This window comes from Phyllopteryx taeniolatus, chromosome 2 (assembly GCF_024500385.1).
Source record: "Phyllopteryx taeniolatus isolate TA_2022b chromosome 2, UOR_Ptae_1.2, whole genome shotgun sequence".
NCBI classification, from domain to species: Eukaryota; Metazoa; Chordata; class Actinopteri; order Syngnathiformes; family Syngnathidae; genus Phyllopteryx; species Phyllopteryx taeniolatus.
The window spans coordinates 9,234,712-9,249,983 of record NC_084503.1 but is presented as its reverse complement, the minus strand read 5'-3'; the positions used below and the strand labels follow the sequence as shown (position 1 = coordinate 9,249,983).

Genomic DNA, 15,272 nt, shown 5'->3' with positions numbered 1-15,272 from the left:
TTTCATTATTGTTCGTCTCCGGCAATGAACTTAAAATACTCTAAAACTGGCTATGTTTGGCCTCTGAGGATCAAACTAATTCACTGTGAAAATAATTGGAATGCCAAAGCTATTTAGACCACGTGTGCATGTCAACTATACAGTAGATCTTGAACCCTTTCCCCTTTGCCAGTGGTTTTCATGTATCCTTGCATATCACTTGACAATGTTGTGCCATTATTATCTGCTAGACCTCTTCCTAGCAGAATTTCCTTTTTAGTTTTAAAGAGGAAACCAATGGTAGACAAGCTATTCTCCATTGGCACCCTGTTTTTTATTTTTTTTACTTTACAAGATACACTTCATAGGTTTTGGGTTAAAATTTTGCTTCATGATTGTTTGGGGTTTTCTTTCCGGTTTTCTCCCACATTGCAAACAGGTTTGTAAGGTTAATTGTAGACTCAAAAGCTGAAACACCTCGGACAGACTCCAGCTCCCTTGTGAGCTTGAACTGTATATAAAATGGATAGATGGATATTTAAACAAAGTTTACACAGTTTACATTTTCAATTGAAGAAGCCTTTTGGATTAACGGTAAAAGTCTTCATCAAACAAACCAAAACAAATCCAGTTGCCTCAATTCACCTTTTGCGAATCACGGTGGCGGCGGGTTAAAAGCAAACGATATTTCACTGCATGTGGTTAGCCCTGGTGCAATACAAAGATTTGTTTCTTACTATACTGCTACTTTAATTTGCCATACCTTTTTCGGTCCATGATGACACACTACACAATGCCATGCTGTGAAAGATTGTCAAAACCCCTGTGCATGTACACTAGTTCTGTTCCCAACACATTTTGGGACATCTGCTTGTATTAACGATAAGCATGTTTAACGAAGAGCACTGTAGAAAATGTACAAGACATTGTGTTAAAGAAGTGTTAATCTAACAGCACGTTTATTACAGTATAGTTTGAATTTTTATGAGCGGTGTTTGTAATACTTTGGTTATTTTGCTGGTGAGCTCAATCCTAGGTTGGGTAAACCCTGAACTGGTCACCAACCATTCACAGTCATATTTACACTCACAGTTACACCTACAGATGATTTTGAGTCGGGATGTATAGTTCAATACCACTTTTTTTTTTCAGTGTTCACTGTTCACTATTCACTGTTGAGTACTTACTGATCGCACTAGTACATTTGATACATCAAATTTCAATGAACACTGTGGCAGATAGTTGTGAACAAAGACATTTCGTTCTTTGTGACGATTCGTCGATGTGTCAAACAGTGTAGGGCCAACTGCTGGTAAGGATTTTTTTGCCTTAAGTATCGGTGGCTGGTATCTGTAGCCTTTACAAGTACCCGATACCTAAATAAGGTCGGTGAAGGCCTGATACCGATACCTGGCATCGGTACTCGCCAGTCCCTAATTTTGAGTGTTCAATTTACCTCCCGTGCACGTTTTTCGAATGTGAGAGGAAGCCAGAGTCCTGGGATAAAAACCCGTGCAAACATTGGGAGAACATCCATATTCCACACAAGATGATCCATCCATCCATTTTCTGTAGCACTGAATTGACCTGGTTAGAGTTACAGTTGACATTGGGTGAGAGGCACGGTACGCCTAAATATTACTCTTTGCAAGAGCATTTGTTTCATGCAGCCAATGAAGTGCACTTAAAATTGTGGATGGTGGGTGTGTCGTTTAGACCAGAAAATATGATTGCACTGCTTATGTGAACCACAAGGTATCGTTGTTGTGTACAAATAACGCTCGTGCTTCCAAAAGTACTACCCTGTCTCGGGAGATTTTATTATTATTTTTTTTTTAAACTTGTGTTCCAGCCACTTTAGATTTAGTTTCGCCAGCTCCTGCCTGACATTGACTCTTATAATTATTATTTTTTTTCTGTCAGACGTTCATAACATTACGCCTTCCTAAACAGGCCCCTCCCCATTGAGCCGATGGAAAGCCTGTCGCCACTCCCCTTTTAGGAGTACCTTCACGACTCGGGCAGCGAGCAGGGATCACTTCCATCGGGCTTCTTTCCAAACGTACAAAAAGATGCTCCCCCCTTTCTTGTATTGACGGTTCGTGTGTGTGTGTGTGTGTGTGTAGACGGCGGAGGCTTGCTGTTAGCCGACAGTGCCACAGTGGCATCACCGGTCCGTGCCTCTCCGCCCCAGTCCGCCAGCCCCCACTGACTGATCACACGGTTGGCCGCAATGAGAAGAATAACGGGCAAGGCGAGGGATGAAACTTTGATCGAGCTGCAGAGCACCGGAGACTCTCACACCGGAGGTAGGCCCATTTCTTTCTTTTTTATTTATTCATTTTTTTCCTTCATTGATTTATGTCAAGAAAGTATCTTCCCGCACCGCTTGCAAGTGATTTACTCACTACACATCTTTTAAGGAAACCACTTTCCAATAAGAAACAACATAAGGTTGTTTTAAACTTCCATTTCAGTGCAAACAGGGTCGTCCCCGTCTACTTTATGCTTTCTCTGAACAGAGGCTACCCTTGAGAACATTTTGCAAAGTAAGACTATAATATACACTGGTTCTCTTTTTCTATTTTTATTGTGAGCTCAATGTGTGTCATTTCAAAACAAGCAGTGGGGTCACCCTGCGAGCTGTTTCCAAAACTAAAACAAGAGTTTTAGGTAGAGTTAAAAGATTTACATTGCTCAAATAATAAGATGTATGAAATAAGGTGCAATGTCATTCAGACTACAGAAAACATAATTTGTATTTTTACTATCCATATATGCAAGGGGTGTCAAAAAAACCATATAAATGTTTCATCCATGTTTAATCACCTCATTATATTGTTACAAATTCACAACAAATTGATGGATAACTTTTGTTTTTGTTTTTTTGGTTTAATATCAGGTTAAAAGGATAATAGTTTGTCAAGGTACTGTAACAAGGGGTTTGGTAACCAAAAAATGCTTGCAATATCTCAACATTATTTATTCCATATGACAATTTGTAATTTTGGTATTTTAGCAAGAATGATGGTAGTTGACACACAAGATTTGCTTTCGCGGGCCACATCAAATGACGTCGTGGGCCACTTCTGGCCCCCAGGCCTTGAGTTTGACACCTATGATATACGGGATTTCTTCTTCAGTGATGGTCAGCAGTCAATGAGTCCTTGCTCAACCCCAAACCACTTTCAGTGTGGTTTGAAACAATAACCAGCATTGTCCATTAGGGACATTTTACCCAGCAGTAGATATGCTTTGAGTTGTTAGCTTGATGAAAACTAATTGTTTTCCCATTATTTTTCCCCATCGGCACCTTGTAAAATGAGTGCAGATGAGTAGTTTTCACTTCACGAAGCTTCTAGGTAGTGTTTTAGCTTCATTATGTCTCTTACACTTATTGTAGGATTACCTTCTAAACATCCCAAAAATAGTAAAACATTTAACACTCTGTTCACATTCAACTGATATCACCCGTGAAGATCAGTAATTTGCACTAGAGAATAGTTGTTTATTACTTAAAACATGATGTTATATTGACTAACACAATGTCACTTAACATAGTATGAAAGACAGAAATCATGCAGGTGCACTCTTCTGTTCTTACGATGATTTTGGTCAATGAAGTTGTTGTGAGAGGCCTTAAAACCAAGTGGTGATGCAAGAAAAGTTCTATCTTGAATTATCTTGAAATATCTTGAATGACACAGGACAAAGCCAATAACCAGTTGAATTGTGAAAGGATGCGTGTGATGTGAGCAGTAGTTTAACAAGCTGCAAGGACAGGAATGGTTGTTCTGCCGTGTGCTCCTTTCAGTCCATATGCCCAGTGTTTATCGTCTAATGAATGTGGACAATTCAAAAAGAAGGAACCTGATAAACATGAATAACGTTTTACCTGTATGGTGGCAATTACATGCTGATCGGCTCAGCTTTTAAAATGATGCATGTCTCAATTATATCAGGAACCAAAACGTCCAATAGGATTTCATTTTGTATCATCTTGTTGGATCAATTGGGTGTAATTATTAGTAGGTATGCTTCTCTCTAGAAACAGTAGAATGATGCATGGTAGATTGTTTTAAAATCCATCCATCCATCCATTTTCTGAGCCGCTTCTCCTCACTAGGGTCGCGGGCGTGCTGGCGCCTATCCCAGCTATCATCGGGGCAGGAGGCAGGGTACACCCTGAACTGGTTGCCAGCCAATCGCAGGGCACATACAAACAAACAACCGTTTGCACTCACATTCACACCTACGGGCAATTTAGAGTCTCCAATTCATGCATGTTTTTGGAATGTGGGAACAAACCGGAGTGCCCGGAGAAAACCCGCGCAGGCACGGGGAGAACATGCAAACTCCACACAGGCGGGGCCGGGCATTGAACCCGGGTCCTCAGGACTGTGAGGCTGACGCTCTAACCAGTCGTCCACCGTGCCTTTTGTTTTAAAATAAAAAAAGAAAATAAATCACATACACCATACTTTAATATTAAGCTTACGTGTTAGTCAACAAACCATTTTATATTCAGGTTTGTATTTAGTTTTTCACAAATCACAGCGCTGAGTATAGTTGAAGGGATTCTGGCACTTTTTTTGGCCTACCAAGCCAACTGCATTTTATGATCTTGTGATCTTGTTCAACACTGAAGAGGTATTTTTGGCTGTAATGGTTTGACCTCGTGATTGAATTTCTTTCATATTGTGAACAATTTTATCCAGACTGGCAGTGGGAACAAATAGCAGTCTGGCTCTTGCAAAATTTACTGATTGATCTGCAATAAATGGAGACCTGAGCTTGTTCTCATGCAACACTGAATTGTACTTAAAGATAAGTGTTTACTAAAGAGCGGTCTGTTTAGCTGTGTTCTGCAGTGGGTTGATAGACTGCGCTTGTTGTGCTTTGGCTTTGTTGAAGCTCTTATCAGAGCAGACCTTCAGGAACATGTGTAAGGGGAGGAAGAACCCTGTCCTCGCTTTCCTCTGTCTCTGTTTCGGCTATAGTACCTTGTTCACAGCTGCCCAAACATCAATTTATAGACTCGTTGACAGACTAATGTGGTACAGTAACACTTTTAATGTTGAACACAATCCATTCTATGATGCTAACCCGGAATCTGCTGAGAAAGACAAGCTGACGAGAACCAATTTGTCTCTTTGGAAATAATGCAAATTTAAACAATCCGTTCCAAGGTCTTACGTCTGCATAATAAAACCTATATTAACTGCATGCAATATTTTAAGTTTTCTTGTTATTTGTGCTCTGTGCCAACACTGGTATCTATCTGTAGTGGAATCACAATAAAACACGAAAAAGCAAAACACAAAGGAGTTTGTCTTTTTTTTTTTACATGCAGCATGTTTAAAGCGGAAAAGGTCCCCGCAGGTCAAAAAAGTCAACTGGCACCGATATTTTTCATCAATCAATATGATACAATACAGTAGGTCAACGTTCAGCTGTTGGTGTAATGTGGTAGAGACACATTGGGCCGTTGGGCAGTTGGGCAGTTGGTGAGTGTAGGTGAGCTTCATGGGCAAGGTTTGTCTTGCACCGTCAGCATGAGTCAGCCGTCACTGGGCCATCTTTGGGCTTACTGGGATAACTGAATCATGAATCCTAATGATATTTCACCCTCACGGGGCGCTGCACTTACTACAGCCTCTGGAGTGTGGAAGAGGAAAAATGCTTAAGTCCACCATACATACAAATAAGTCGCCTTTTGGCGAAATTCGCCCTTTTGAACAAAAAATAGGCCATTTACGTGAATCGTATAGATCTGATTAGTTTTTCCAGGGGGGGTCGTCATAGGCTATTTCGTACTCCTTGAACGCTGGCAGCTAGATCCATTCCACACATCCACCATCCACGCACAGATGTAATTTCAGAATTTTACTCCGCGGCGGACTAATATGCGGGCGCATTAGACTGACGTTCCGTCTGTACGCTCGGGAGCTACTTTTTGGATAAGTCAAAGGTGTTGACGAGACCAGAAAAAACACTTCCACCACTTCTGCTGTAAAGAAGTAACTGTACTTTTACTCCGTTAAAATGATCTAAATGTCGCTCGCTACTTTTATTTATCAAATATTGCTTATTTATCAACTATTTTGTGCGCGAGACTAAAACTTCAACTTGCGCATTGGGCGCTGTTTGCGCCAATCCAATTTAAGAGCGAGTGACGTTTAAGTCTAGTTCACCAATCAAACAACACAAGAAAGTCACATGACCTCACACAACGTCTTCTATTGGGCTTCCCGGGCATACAGTAGGTAATAACACGAGGTAAGCCATCCCGGCTGATCATCGTGCCTACGTGGCCACCATGTTGGGAAGGTCGTCATTATGGTGAAGGCAGCGGCGCGCTACTCGTGTTTACATTTAGATAAACACAAGCAAAAGCTTTCGTGTATTGTAGCATTTGTCTGGCACTGTCTGCCCAAACGTGGATATTTCTGCCCATTTGTAACTTGAGAAAACACCTTGCAGTAAATTGCAGATGTTGTAGTTTTGGCTGTGCATACACACACACGCACGCACACACGCACACACACAGTATTATCAGAATTAGCACATCCACATTTTATTTTGTTAGTTTTATTTTATTGATGTTCATGCTGTGGTTAAAACAATCTGAAGTTACTCACTATTTACTCAGGACTTGAGTAATTATGTGTACTTTTTACTCTTATTCAAGTAATTTTTTGGAGGATTTCTTTTTACTTTTAATTGAGTCACATTATTGTCAAGCAACAGTACTCTTATTTGAGTACAATATTTGGCTACTCTACCCACCTCTGGAGCGGACATCATCTATTGTTACTCTTACGTTTAAACAACATTTTTGCTCATCAGATCAGCCAGTGTCATATTTGTTGCACTGGTCTTGTGGATTTTCGCGTTGCGGTACTGCGGGTCGTGGCCCTGGTTGTGAATCCACCGGCAGATGGGAGGCGAGATGCTGAGATGGAGAAGCTTGGAGGAGAGGAGTTCAGGGATGATGGTGTTGAACGCGAGCTGTGATGACGTACCAGTGTGCCCATTGGTTCTACATACCATCTACATCGCCGCCTTCTCGATCGATTTTGCAGCATAATTAAACGTATCCTCTGGTCATCGAGGTCCATTTGTTCTGTTGCGGTCACCATTGTTGTTGCTTTGTTCCTTGTTACTGAAAGGAAAGTAAAAACGGCTGCCGGAAATGGCAAAAAAATAAATAAATGCGGAGGAAACTCCACCCTGTGATGTCCTATCCAATACCAGCCGTAGCGACACCCCCGACTTGGAGGAGAACTGCAGGACACTTTCAAAACAGCGCGTGTGGGTTGCGCTTTAGTATAAAGGCAAACTACGCGAGGGACAGCCACAGTGACGTTAACCCGGTCGCCGTCCGTGCGAGTTTAAAGAAGCTTTAAAGCGGCCACGCCAGCCCGTAGCTCTGGTCAACACGCCGTCTGTGATCTTGGACTTAAAAACAAAATAAAAAATTCCCTCCTCACTCTTCCGCCTTTCTCTGAGTGATTTGCGGACACTCACGGCCGAACACGAGAAGCTCTAAAGCGGCCATGCGCGTGGAGTATCTGAAGAGAAAATGCATTTTCAGGGTGTAGGCATAGCTAGCTAGCTAACTGTACATCACAATTGTGCCGGATTACCGCTGATGTGAGCAAAGGCTTCTTTGTTCTTATATAGTTGAAGAAGGGCGACTAATGCATGTTTTAGCCACGCCCCCCAAATTAGGAAAACTGAAACAGTGGAAAGTTTATCAATCAAATAAACTTTATTTGTACAATATTTTTCATTCATACAATGCAACTCAAAGTGCTTTTCATGAATTAAAATCAACCACCCCACGCCCACCCCCACCACTTTTCCACAAGGACAAGGTCCTTGGGGCTACCGGGTGCCCGTGGGCACCATGTTGGTGACCCCTGACTTATGAGATCCTTACATCTGAATTCTCTATGCTGTATATGCGATTTGAACCCTGAGTATTTGTGTGAGGTGTATTTGGTGGAAATCCGGATTGTACAACGGCAGGTGTTTGGCAGGTTCCATTCGACAGAACACTTGTAGCGCCCTGGGTGGGATTTTATGTGCCATCCCCCCCATCGGCAATTCACTGTACACAAAATGGTTTTGACTTGGGCGGCACGGTGGACGACTGGTTAGGACATCTGCCTCACAGTTCTGAGGATCCGGCCTCAAATCCGGCCTCCCCTGTGTGGAGTTTGCATTTTTTTCCCCGTGCTTGTGTGGGCTTTTTCCGGCTACTCTGGTTTCCTCCCACATCCCCAAAACATGCATGGTAGGTAAATTGTCCATAGGTGTGAATGTGAGTGTGAAAGGTTGTTTGTTTATATGTGCCCTGCGATTGGCTGGCGACCAGTTCAGGGTGTACCCCGCCACTTGCCCAAAGATAGCTGGGATAGGCTCCAGCACACCCGCGACCCTAGTGCGGCTAAGCGGTACAGAAAATGAATGAATGAATGAGGACTAATTGTTTTTTACTGTTGTCTTTAATTTATAAGATAACATTTCAGCTAATTTAAAATAATATAAGATGAATGAATGAATGCATATTAGACACAACTTTATTGTCATTACAGTGAATTGTTGAGTAGAAGATGCAAAGAAGTAGCAAATCACATGGAAAGTAAGAACGGCATCTTATTATTGTTATTATTATTGTAACGAATATCGCCAACTCCCCAAAATGGACAGAAATCCAAACCTTCCTTGAAAGTACAAATGGCTGCCCAACCCAGCCGTCAGTAATACTATCACGCCTCATCCTCCCTACTCAAGACAAAGTATCTCAACCATCCAAAGCCCCACACAAACTGTTGATGCAAAGCTTAAACTCGTGTTTTGTTGTGTTTTCTCATATTGCAGATGACAAAATGTGATTTTATTAAATTCATGAACAGGAGTAGCTCTCAACCCGCCTCTGAGGAAGCTCTAGTCCTGCTGTGGTTCCTGACCTCTCTGGGTGCTAGGTTTCGACCTAGTCAGCTCCTCCCGGAGCTGGCTTAGTCCAACTTTTTTTTTTCTTTCCATTTTTTGGGTCCGTGCCGCTGGCTGGCGTTACGTTTCGTCGTCACCGAATGATTTTTGGCCGTAAAGACCAAAGTGTAACCAAAGCAAAAACCACTGGCGACCCACATGGCGAGATCTTTCAGCAGAGCAGCCGCTTGCTCCCAAACAGATCCACGGAGGTGTGACCCGCCTAGCCAGCCATAACTTGTCACAATTGGTCCCAGAAAATGGATTTTCGGCAAAGCTGATCTGTCTTCTTCCTTCAAGTCGCCACTCAGGGCGAAGCATCCTTGGCCGCGGCTTTAAACTGTCAGTCAAACTTTGCTATTCATCAAATTAAGTACAAATTGGGCAGTATGGTGGACAACTGGTTAGCACATCTGACACACAGTTCTGACGACCCGGGTTCAAATCCGGCCTCGCCTGTGTGGAGTTTGCATGTTCTCTCCGTCCCTGCGTGGGTTTTCTCCAGGTACTCCGGTTTCCTCCCACATTCCCAAAACATGCGTGGTAGGTTGATTGAAGACTCTAAATTACCCATAGATGTGAATGCTTGTTTGTTTATATGTGCCCTGCGATTGGCTGACGACCGGTTCAGGGTGTACCGTGCCTCCCGCCCGAAAATAGCTGGGATAGGCTCCAGCAGCCTGCAACCCTAGTGAGGATAAGCGGTAAAGAAAATGGATGGATGGATTATTGGTGTGAAAATCTCACGAATCTCAACCTTGGCCCATGAAAGTACTTAATAACGGTTAACCTTAGGCCGTTCACCCTATGTCATTCCTAACTATTTGCCTCATCTTTGTGCTTCTTGAATCAAAGGTTTGAATCTCTAAAGTCGGAGAAGTATCCAAATTACATTCGTGTAGCAACCCTTTCTCATTGCTAGGACCTGTTCATAACGAACAACGCAAAGTGGTGCACCTTTTAACGATAAAGATTGTATACTAGGTAATATCAACACTTAGTTTCACTTTATCTGACTCGTGGTCGCGGGAGGTATTGGCGGTCCCTTTTGTGAGCTTACAACAAATTCAAGTCAATTTATTGAATAACATATTCACGCTACACTATTATTATTATTGTTGTTATTATTATTATTATTACATCATTATTATCCTTAGTATTTATATTATTAACAATAATTATCATTGTTATTAACAATACTACTACTATTACTACTACTAATAATAATAATTATAATATATTTGGTATTTATTTGGTATTATCATTTGTAGTAACTATAATTGGGCTTTGTTGTGCATATGAATCTGTTATAATTATATTTGAATAACCTTTTTCTATTATTATTGAAGTTGAATTTTTTCCTGATTTTATGTCGCCCCTTCGAGGCAGCGCAGGTGTTTGCTTGTATTGTTTAATGGACGAGCTAGCTCCGTGTGTAGGCCTAAACACCCTCTCCAATAAAACAACCCAGCATCTCTTGGGAAAAGTTGTCCTTTAATCATGACACGTAAGTCTTATGAAATGTCTTCCCTTTTCAATGGTTCGTCATAGCTATTATTGATTCTTTTGTGTGTATGTGTGTGTGTGTGTGTGTGTGTGTGTGTGTGTGTGCTTCCTTCGAAGTTGATCTCATGCTAGCCATCAGACCTTCTCTTTTTCCTATATGCATCCAGATGACATCATCTCTCAGCGGGAGCAGAAACAGAGCCAAAGAGTTGCCATGGAAACTGACCCTGGAATTGTTTTATCCCTGTAATGGAGCCACAATACTAAATAACACATAAAAACACTCTTTTCAGTCTCAGTTTTGTTTTGTGTGATGATCAAAATATCATATATTTTAGATATAACATGCTCTTAAGTTAAACCGTGTTCTTTGCAGTATACCACAGGTGTCAAACTCATGGACTGGAGGCTAAAAGCAAAGCATGTGCGTCAACCTCACGTCTCTTGCTAAAATACCAAAACTGCAGATTGAGATTGCAAGCATGTCTTTGCTTAAAATAAATTGAAAACAATTATTGTTTAAGTTTCACACCCCTGCTGTATATTTTTATGGGCCTCGGCCTACATGCCTTCAGGTGCATAAAACCTAGAAAACGAACTAATACCCAGCCACCAAATGTTATTTAATGAATAACTTTTACCTTCGTCGGAAAGCAACATCATTGGAGAAAGACTTCCTAATGTGATTATAATGGAACCTAATCTGTGTGTGCCAGTGTTCCTTGGAAACAGCTGTAGACCTCACACACATCACGTCCTCAACCATGATTGACATGCTATTTCAGCGGTTGTCGTTTGTGTCTCAGAAAGATAAGACTGTGTCTTCTCTTTCTTGAACATGACTTCTTGGATTAGCAATGTTTGCACTTGTCAAGGAAATGGCTGACTGATTCAAGAACATTTTACTGTATCCCTTATAAAAATGCTTTTTGAGCAGTGTGAGTGCATTTTCTAGTTAATCATCTTGTTTTTTAGGTGTACATTGATATTTCACGTTTAATTTAAGTTTCTTTACAGATTAAAAGGGAAATGCTGCAATTAAAACTTGGGGTTTAATAGCTATTTATTTAAAAAGCTTAACTACACTAAAGTTTGGATCAATGCTATTATTTCATTGCTCATTCATGCGATTCATTTAAACTGCTGTACTAACATTATCACACATGCTATAATGTAACATTTGAAATTTTTTGCACATCTGTCATCTCTGTCTCTGACTAAGAAGGAAGTTAAATCTTTTCTAAATCAGTGTTACTTCCCCTGTTTTGTTATGACACAATGCCAAGCTGTGGTTATTCAAGTGTGAGACATAGCAACCCCTGTCTAAATTTAAAAAATGAAATGATTCCTGAGTGGGGGAAAAAAATGAAGCAGTTGTGAAGGAGCTACATGAGCTGTTATTGGTGCTTATGTTGTAAAATTACAGACTCCCACTGAACCTCCAAAGTTGAATGTTCTCAAGGTTATACAATGTATAATTCAACTAAAATGGGGAAAAAATATTCCTCTCAGTCACTGAAAAACAGGGAACCGTCATTTTGTGACATTACTTGAGTTTTTAAGTTGTTAGGTGAGTTGTTATGACAGTCAGGACTATTTCAATGTAACTTAAAACATTGCCTGTACAAACTGGGGGTTGACCAACATCATGGAATGGATTGTGTTATACTGAGGAGAGTTTACTGTACTGAGTTATGTTTAGTCTTGGGCTGTTTCATTTTCAAGATGAATTGTTTCAGTTATCTACTACAGTCCTGATGTGATTCCCAGAGGGGATAAAACACTTTGCTGAACATTCTGACTGTTTTTCTTCTTTTAATTTGTCCAAGCTTACCTGAGGCACTATTACAAGTGAGACCCAGTATTGATGTCCACCAGCATTTAAAAACAGGCTTGTTTACTTCTTACTGACAACATAATACCGCTTTCTAATGTTTATATATGCTCCCTTAAGATGGTCCTGCCGTGCTGACTGCTTTCAGGATCAACCTGCACACAGGTACGGGCAGATCCGAGGCTTAATGTGATGCCTGTCTGTCCATCCTTTCATTACTTTCCTCTTCTTATCTCATTTCATATACTTGTTCCCATGACGCCAAGCTGTGCTCAGTAGTTTAGCATAAGTCTGCTTCTATTTGCCTGTTAATTCTCCCCTGGTATGTGTGCTGATCACACCCAGGAGTGTCTTTGCCCGTTTGCTGTTTTAGCCTCCCATGTTGGCCCTCAACTACAGGTTGTACAGTGTGCTGTGCTCATGGCTAAGGTGTCTCATCTGCACTGATGCATGTACACATGTTGTTGTCAGGCATGTTAACATGAATAATGAGGCAAATTGTTCAACCATCGGAGAATTAGTTGGTTTTGATGCTAACAAATGTAGTCATGCTCCCTTTAAAGTTCTCTCCTCCATTTCCAGCATTTGTTAACAAGCTGACCATGGTAACCTTATTTTTTCCACACTGAAGTAAATGGAAGCAACCTCACCTGAATACAATCCAGTGACTGAGGGTGTTAATACCTTATTATAATACCCATTATAACACCATTTAAAAACTATTCTATATTATAACACTGTGGGCTCTATTTTTGTAGACAGTGCATCTTCGGTGGGGCTTCTGATTTTTGTGTAAGCTCAAGGCTTGCTGCACGTGTTTGCCAATTTGGCAGACCGGTCTGCACCAAACTGGGTGTTCCGGTAGAGCGAGGGTGTGCCCTTGGATAATTTGGTGGCAAAAAGTTAGTCTAAACTTGAGCCTCCTCTGACCACGTCTAAATCTTGGCGCAAGGTAGACCGCTGGTGTAATGCTATTTTGGTGAATTTTATCAGGGCACAGGCAGACAGACCCTGAGGTCCGTGGACATACAGTATTTAAGTCGACAGCATTTATCACCATCTCATTCTGTATTGAATTAGGGTACCCGCTCACATTGTCTGTTGCCACACCAGCCAATAGCAGTGACAATGCTTCACTGACACACGAATCACTGCGATTACGTCTAGTCCTCTTCCGCGCAGAAATATCTCCTTTAAGACTGTCGTTGCGCCACATTTAAAGGGCATGAATGGAGCTGATTTTATTATTTATTATTGGCTCTAAAGTTGTTGGCTCTAAACACACGCACAGTGGCACAGCCCACCCACTTTCGGATTTGCCAAGCTCGGCTGGTCTACAAAATTACCAGCGTCAGTCTAACCTGCCCCTGGCACACAATTGCGCCGGATTTACGCCGGACGTGAAAATAAGGCCACATCTCAAAAAGTAAGCGATGGCTATCATATAAATTGTGGAGCAAAAGTACAAACACTGTGCGAAATTGTTAACGGTCTCTTGGGTGGCCCTACTAATATAGATCACTGAAGTAGGTAATTCTTGGTCACCATGGGACTAGCGGTGCTTTATAAATATGTACTGAATGTAAACTGAAGCTGTTATTTAAGGTGAAATTATTACTTACTGTTGCTGTTGCAATCCTGACCGGCTTTTTGAAAATGCAACCCCAATTCCAATGAAGTTGGGACGTTGTGTTAAACATAAATAAAAACAGAATACAATGATTTGCAAATCATGTTCAACCTATATTTAATTGAAAAGACCACAAAGACACGATATTTAATGTTCAAACTGATAAACTTGATTGTTTTGAGCAAATAATCAATAACTTTGAATTTTATGGTTGCAACACGTTCCAAAAAATAGGATAGGTGGCAAAAAAGACTGAGAAAGTTGGGGAATGCTCATCAAACTCCTGTTTGGAACATCCCACAGGTGAACAGGCTAATTGGGAACAGGTGGGTGCCATGATTGGGTAAAAAAGGCGCTTCACTGAATTGCTCAGTCATTCACAAGCAAAGATGAGGGGAGGTTCACCTCTTTGTGAACAAGTGCTTGACAAAATAGTCGAACAGTTGAAGGACAATGTTCCTCAACGTACAATTGCAAGGAATTTAGGGATTTCATCATCTACGGTCCATAATATCATCAAAAGGTTCAGAGAATCTGGAGAAAACGCTGCATGTAAGCGGCAAGGCCGAAAACCAACATTGAATGCCCGTGACCTTCGATCCCTCAGGCGGCACTGCATCAAAGACTGACATCAATGTGTAAAGGATATCACCACATGGGCTCAGGAACACTACAGAAAACCAATGTCAGTAAGTACAGTTTGGTGCTACATCCGTAAGTGCAACTTGAAACTCTACTATGCAAAGCAAAAGCCATTCATCAACAACACCCAGAAACGCCGCCGGCTTCTCTGGGTCCGAGCTCATCTAAGATGGACTGATGCAAAGTGGAAAAGTGTTCTGTGGTCCGACGAGTCCACATTTCAAATTGTTTTTGGAAATTGTGGGCGTCGTGTCCTCCGGGCCAAAGAGGAAAAGAACCATACGTACTGTTATGGACGCAAAGTTCAAAAGCCAGCATCTGTGATGGTATGGGGCTGTGTTAGTGCCAATGGCATGGGTAACTTACACATCTGTGAAGGGACCATTAATACTGAAAGGTACACACAAGATATACTGCCATCTAAGCAACGTCTTTTTCATGGACGCCCCTGCTTATTTCAGCAAGGCAATGCCAAACCACATGCTGCACGTGTTACAACAGCGTGGCTTTGTCACTAGAGCACTAGACTGGCCTGCCTGCAGTCCAGACCTGTCTCCCATTGAAAAGGTGTGGCGCATTATGAAACATAAAATGCGACAACGGAGACCCCCGGACTGTTGAACGGCTGAAGTTGTACATCAAGCAAGAATGGGAAAGAATTCCACCTACAAAGCTTCAACA

The 15,272-nt window shown here is 41.5% G+C and overlaps 1 protein-coding gene across 2 annotated transcripts in view; it reads left to right on the top strand.

Annotated features, from left to right (window-relative positions):
* Positions 1 to 1,972: 1,972 nt before the first annotated feature.
* Positions 1,973 to 15,272, top strand: part of ano5b (anoctamin 5b) — a 42,194-nt gene continuing 28,894 nt past the window's right edge. The window contains exons 1-2 of one of the 2 annotated variants that reach the window (XM_061758987.1): positions 1,973 to 2,288; positions 12,440 to 12,484. In XM_061758987.1, the coding sequence (XP_061614971.1) occupies positions 2,213 to 2,288; positions 12,440 to 12,484 (121 nt within the window). In that variant the 5' untranslated portion in view covers positions 1,973 to 2,212. The remainder of the gene's footprint in view (positions 2,289 to 12,439; positions 12,485 to 15,272) is intronic. The other variant, XM_061758994.1, reaches the window with a different exon arrangement.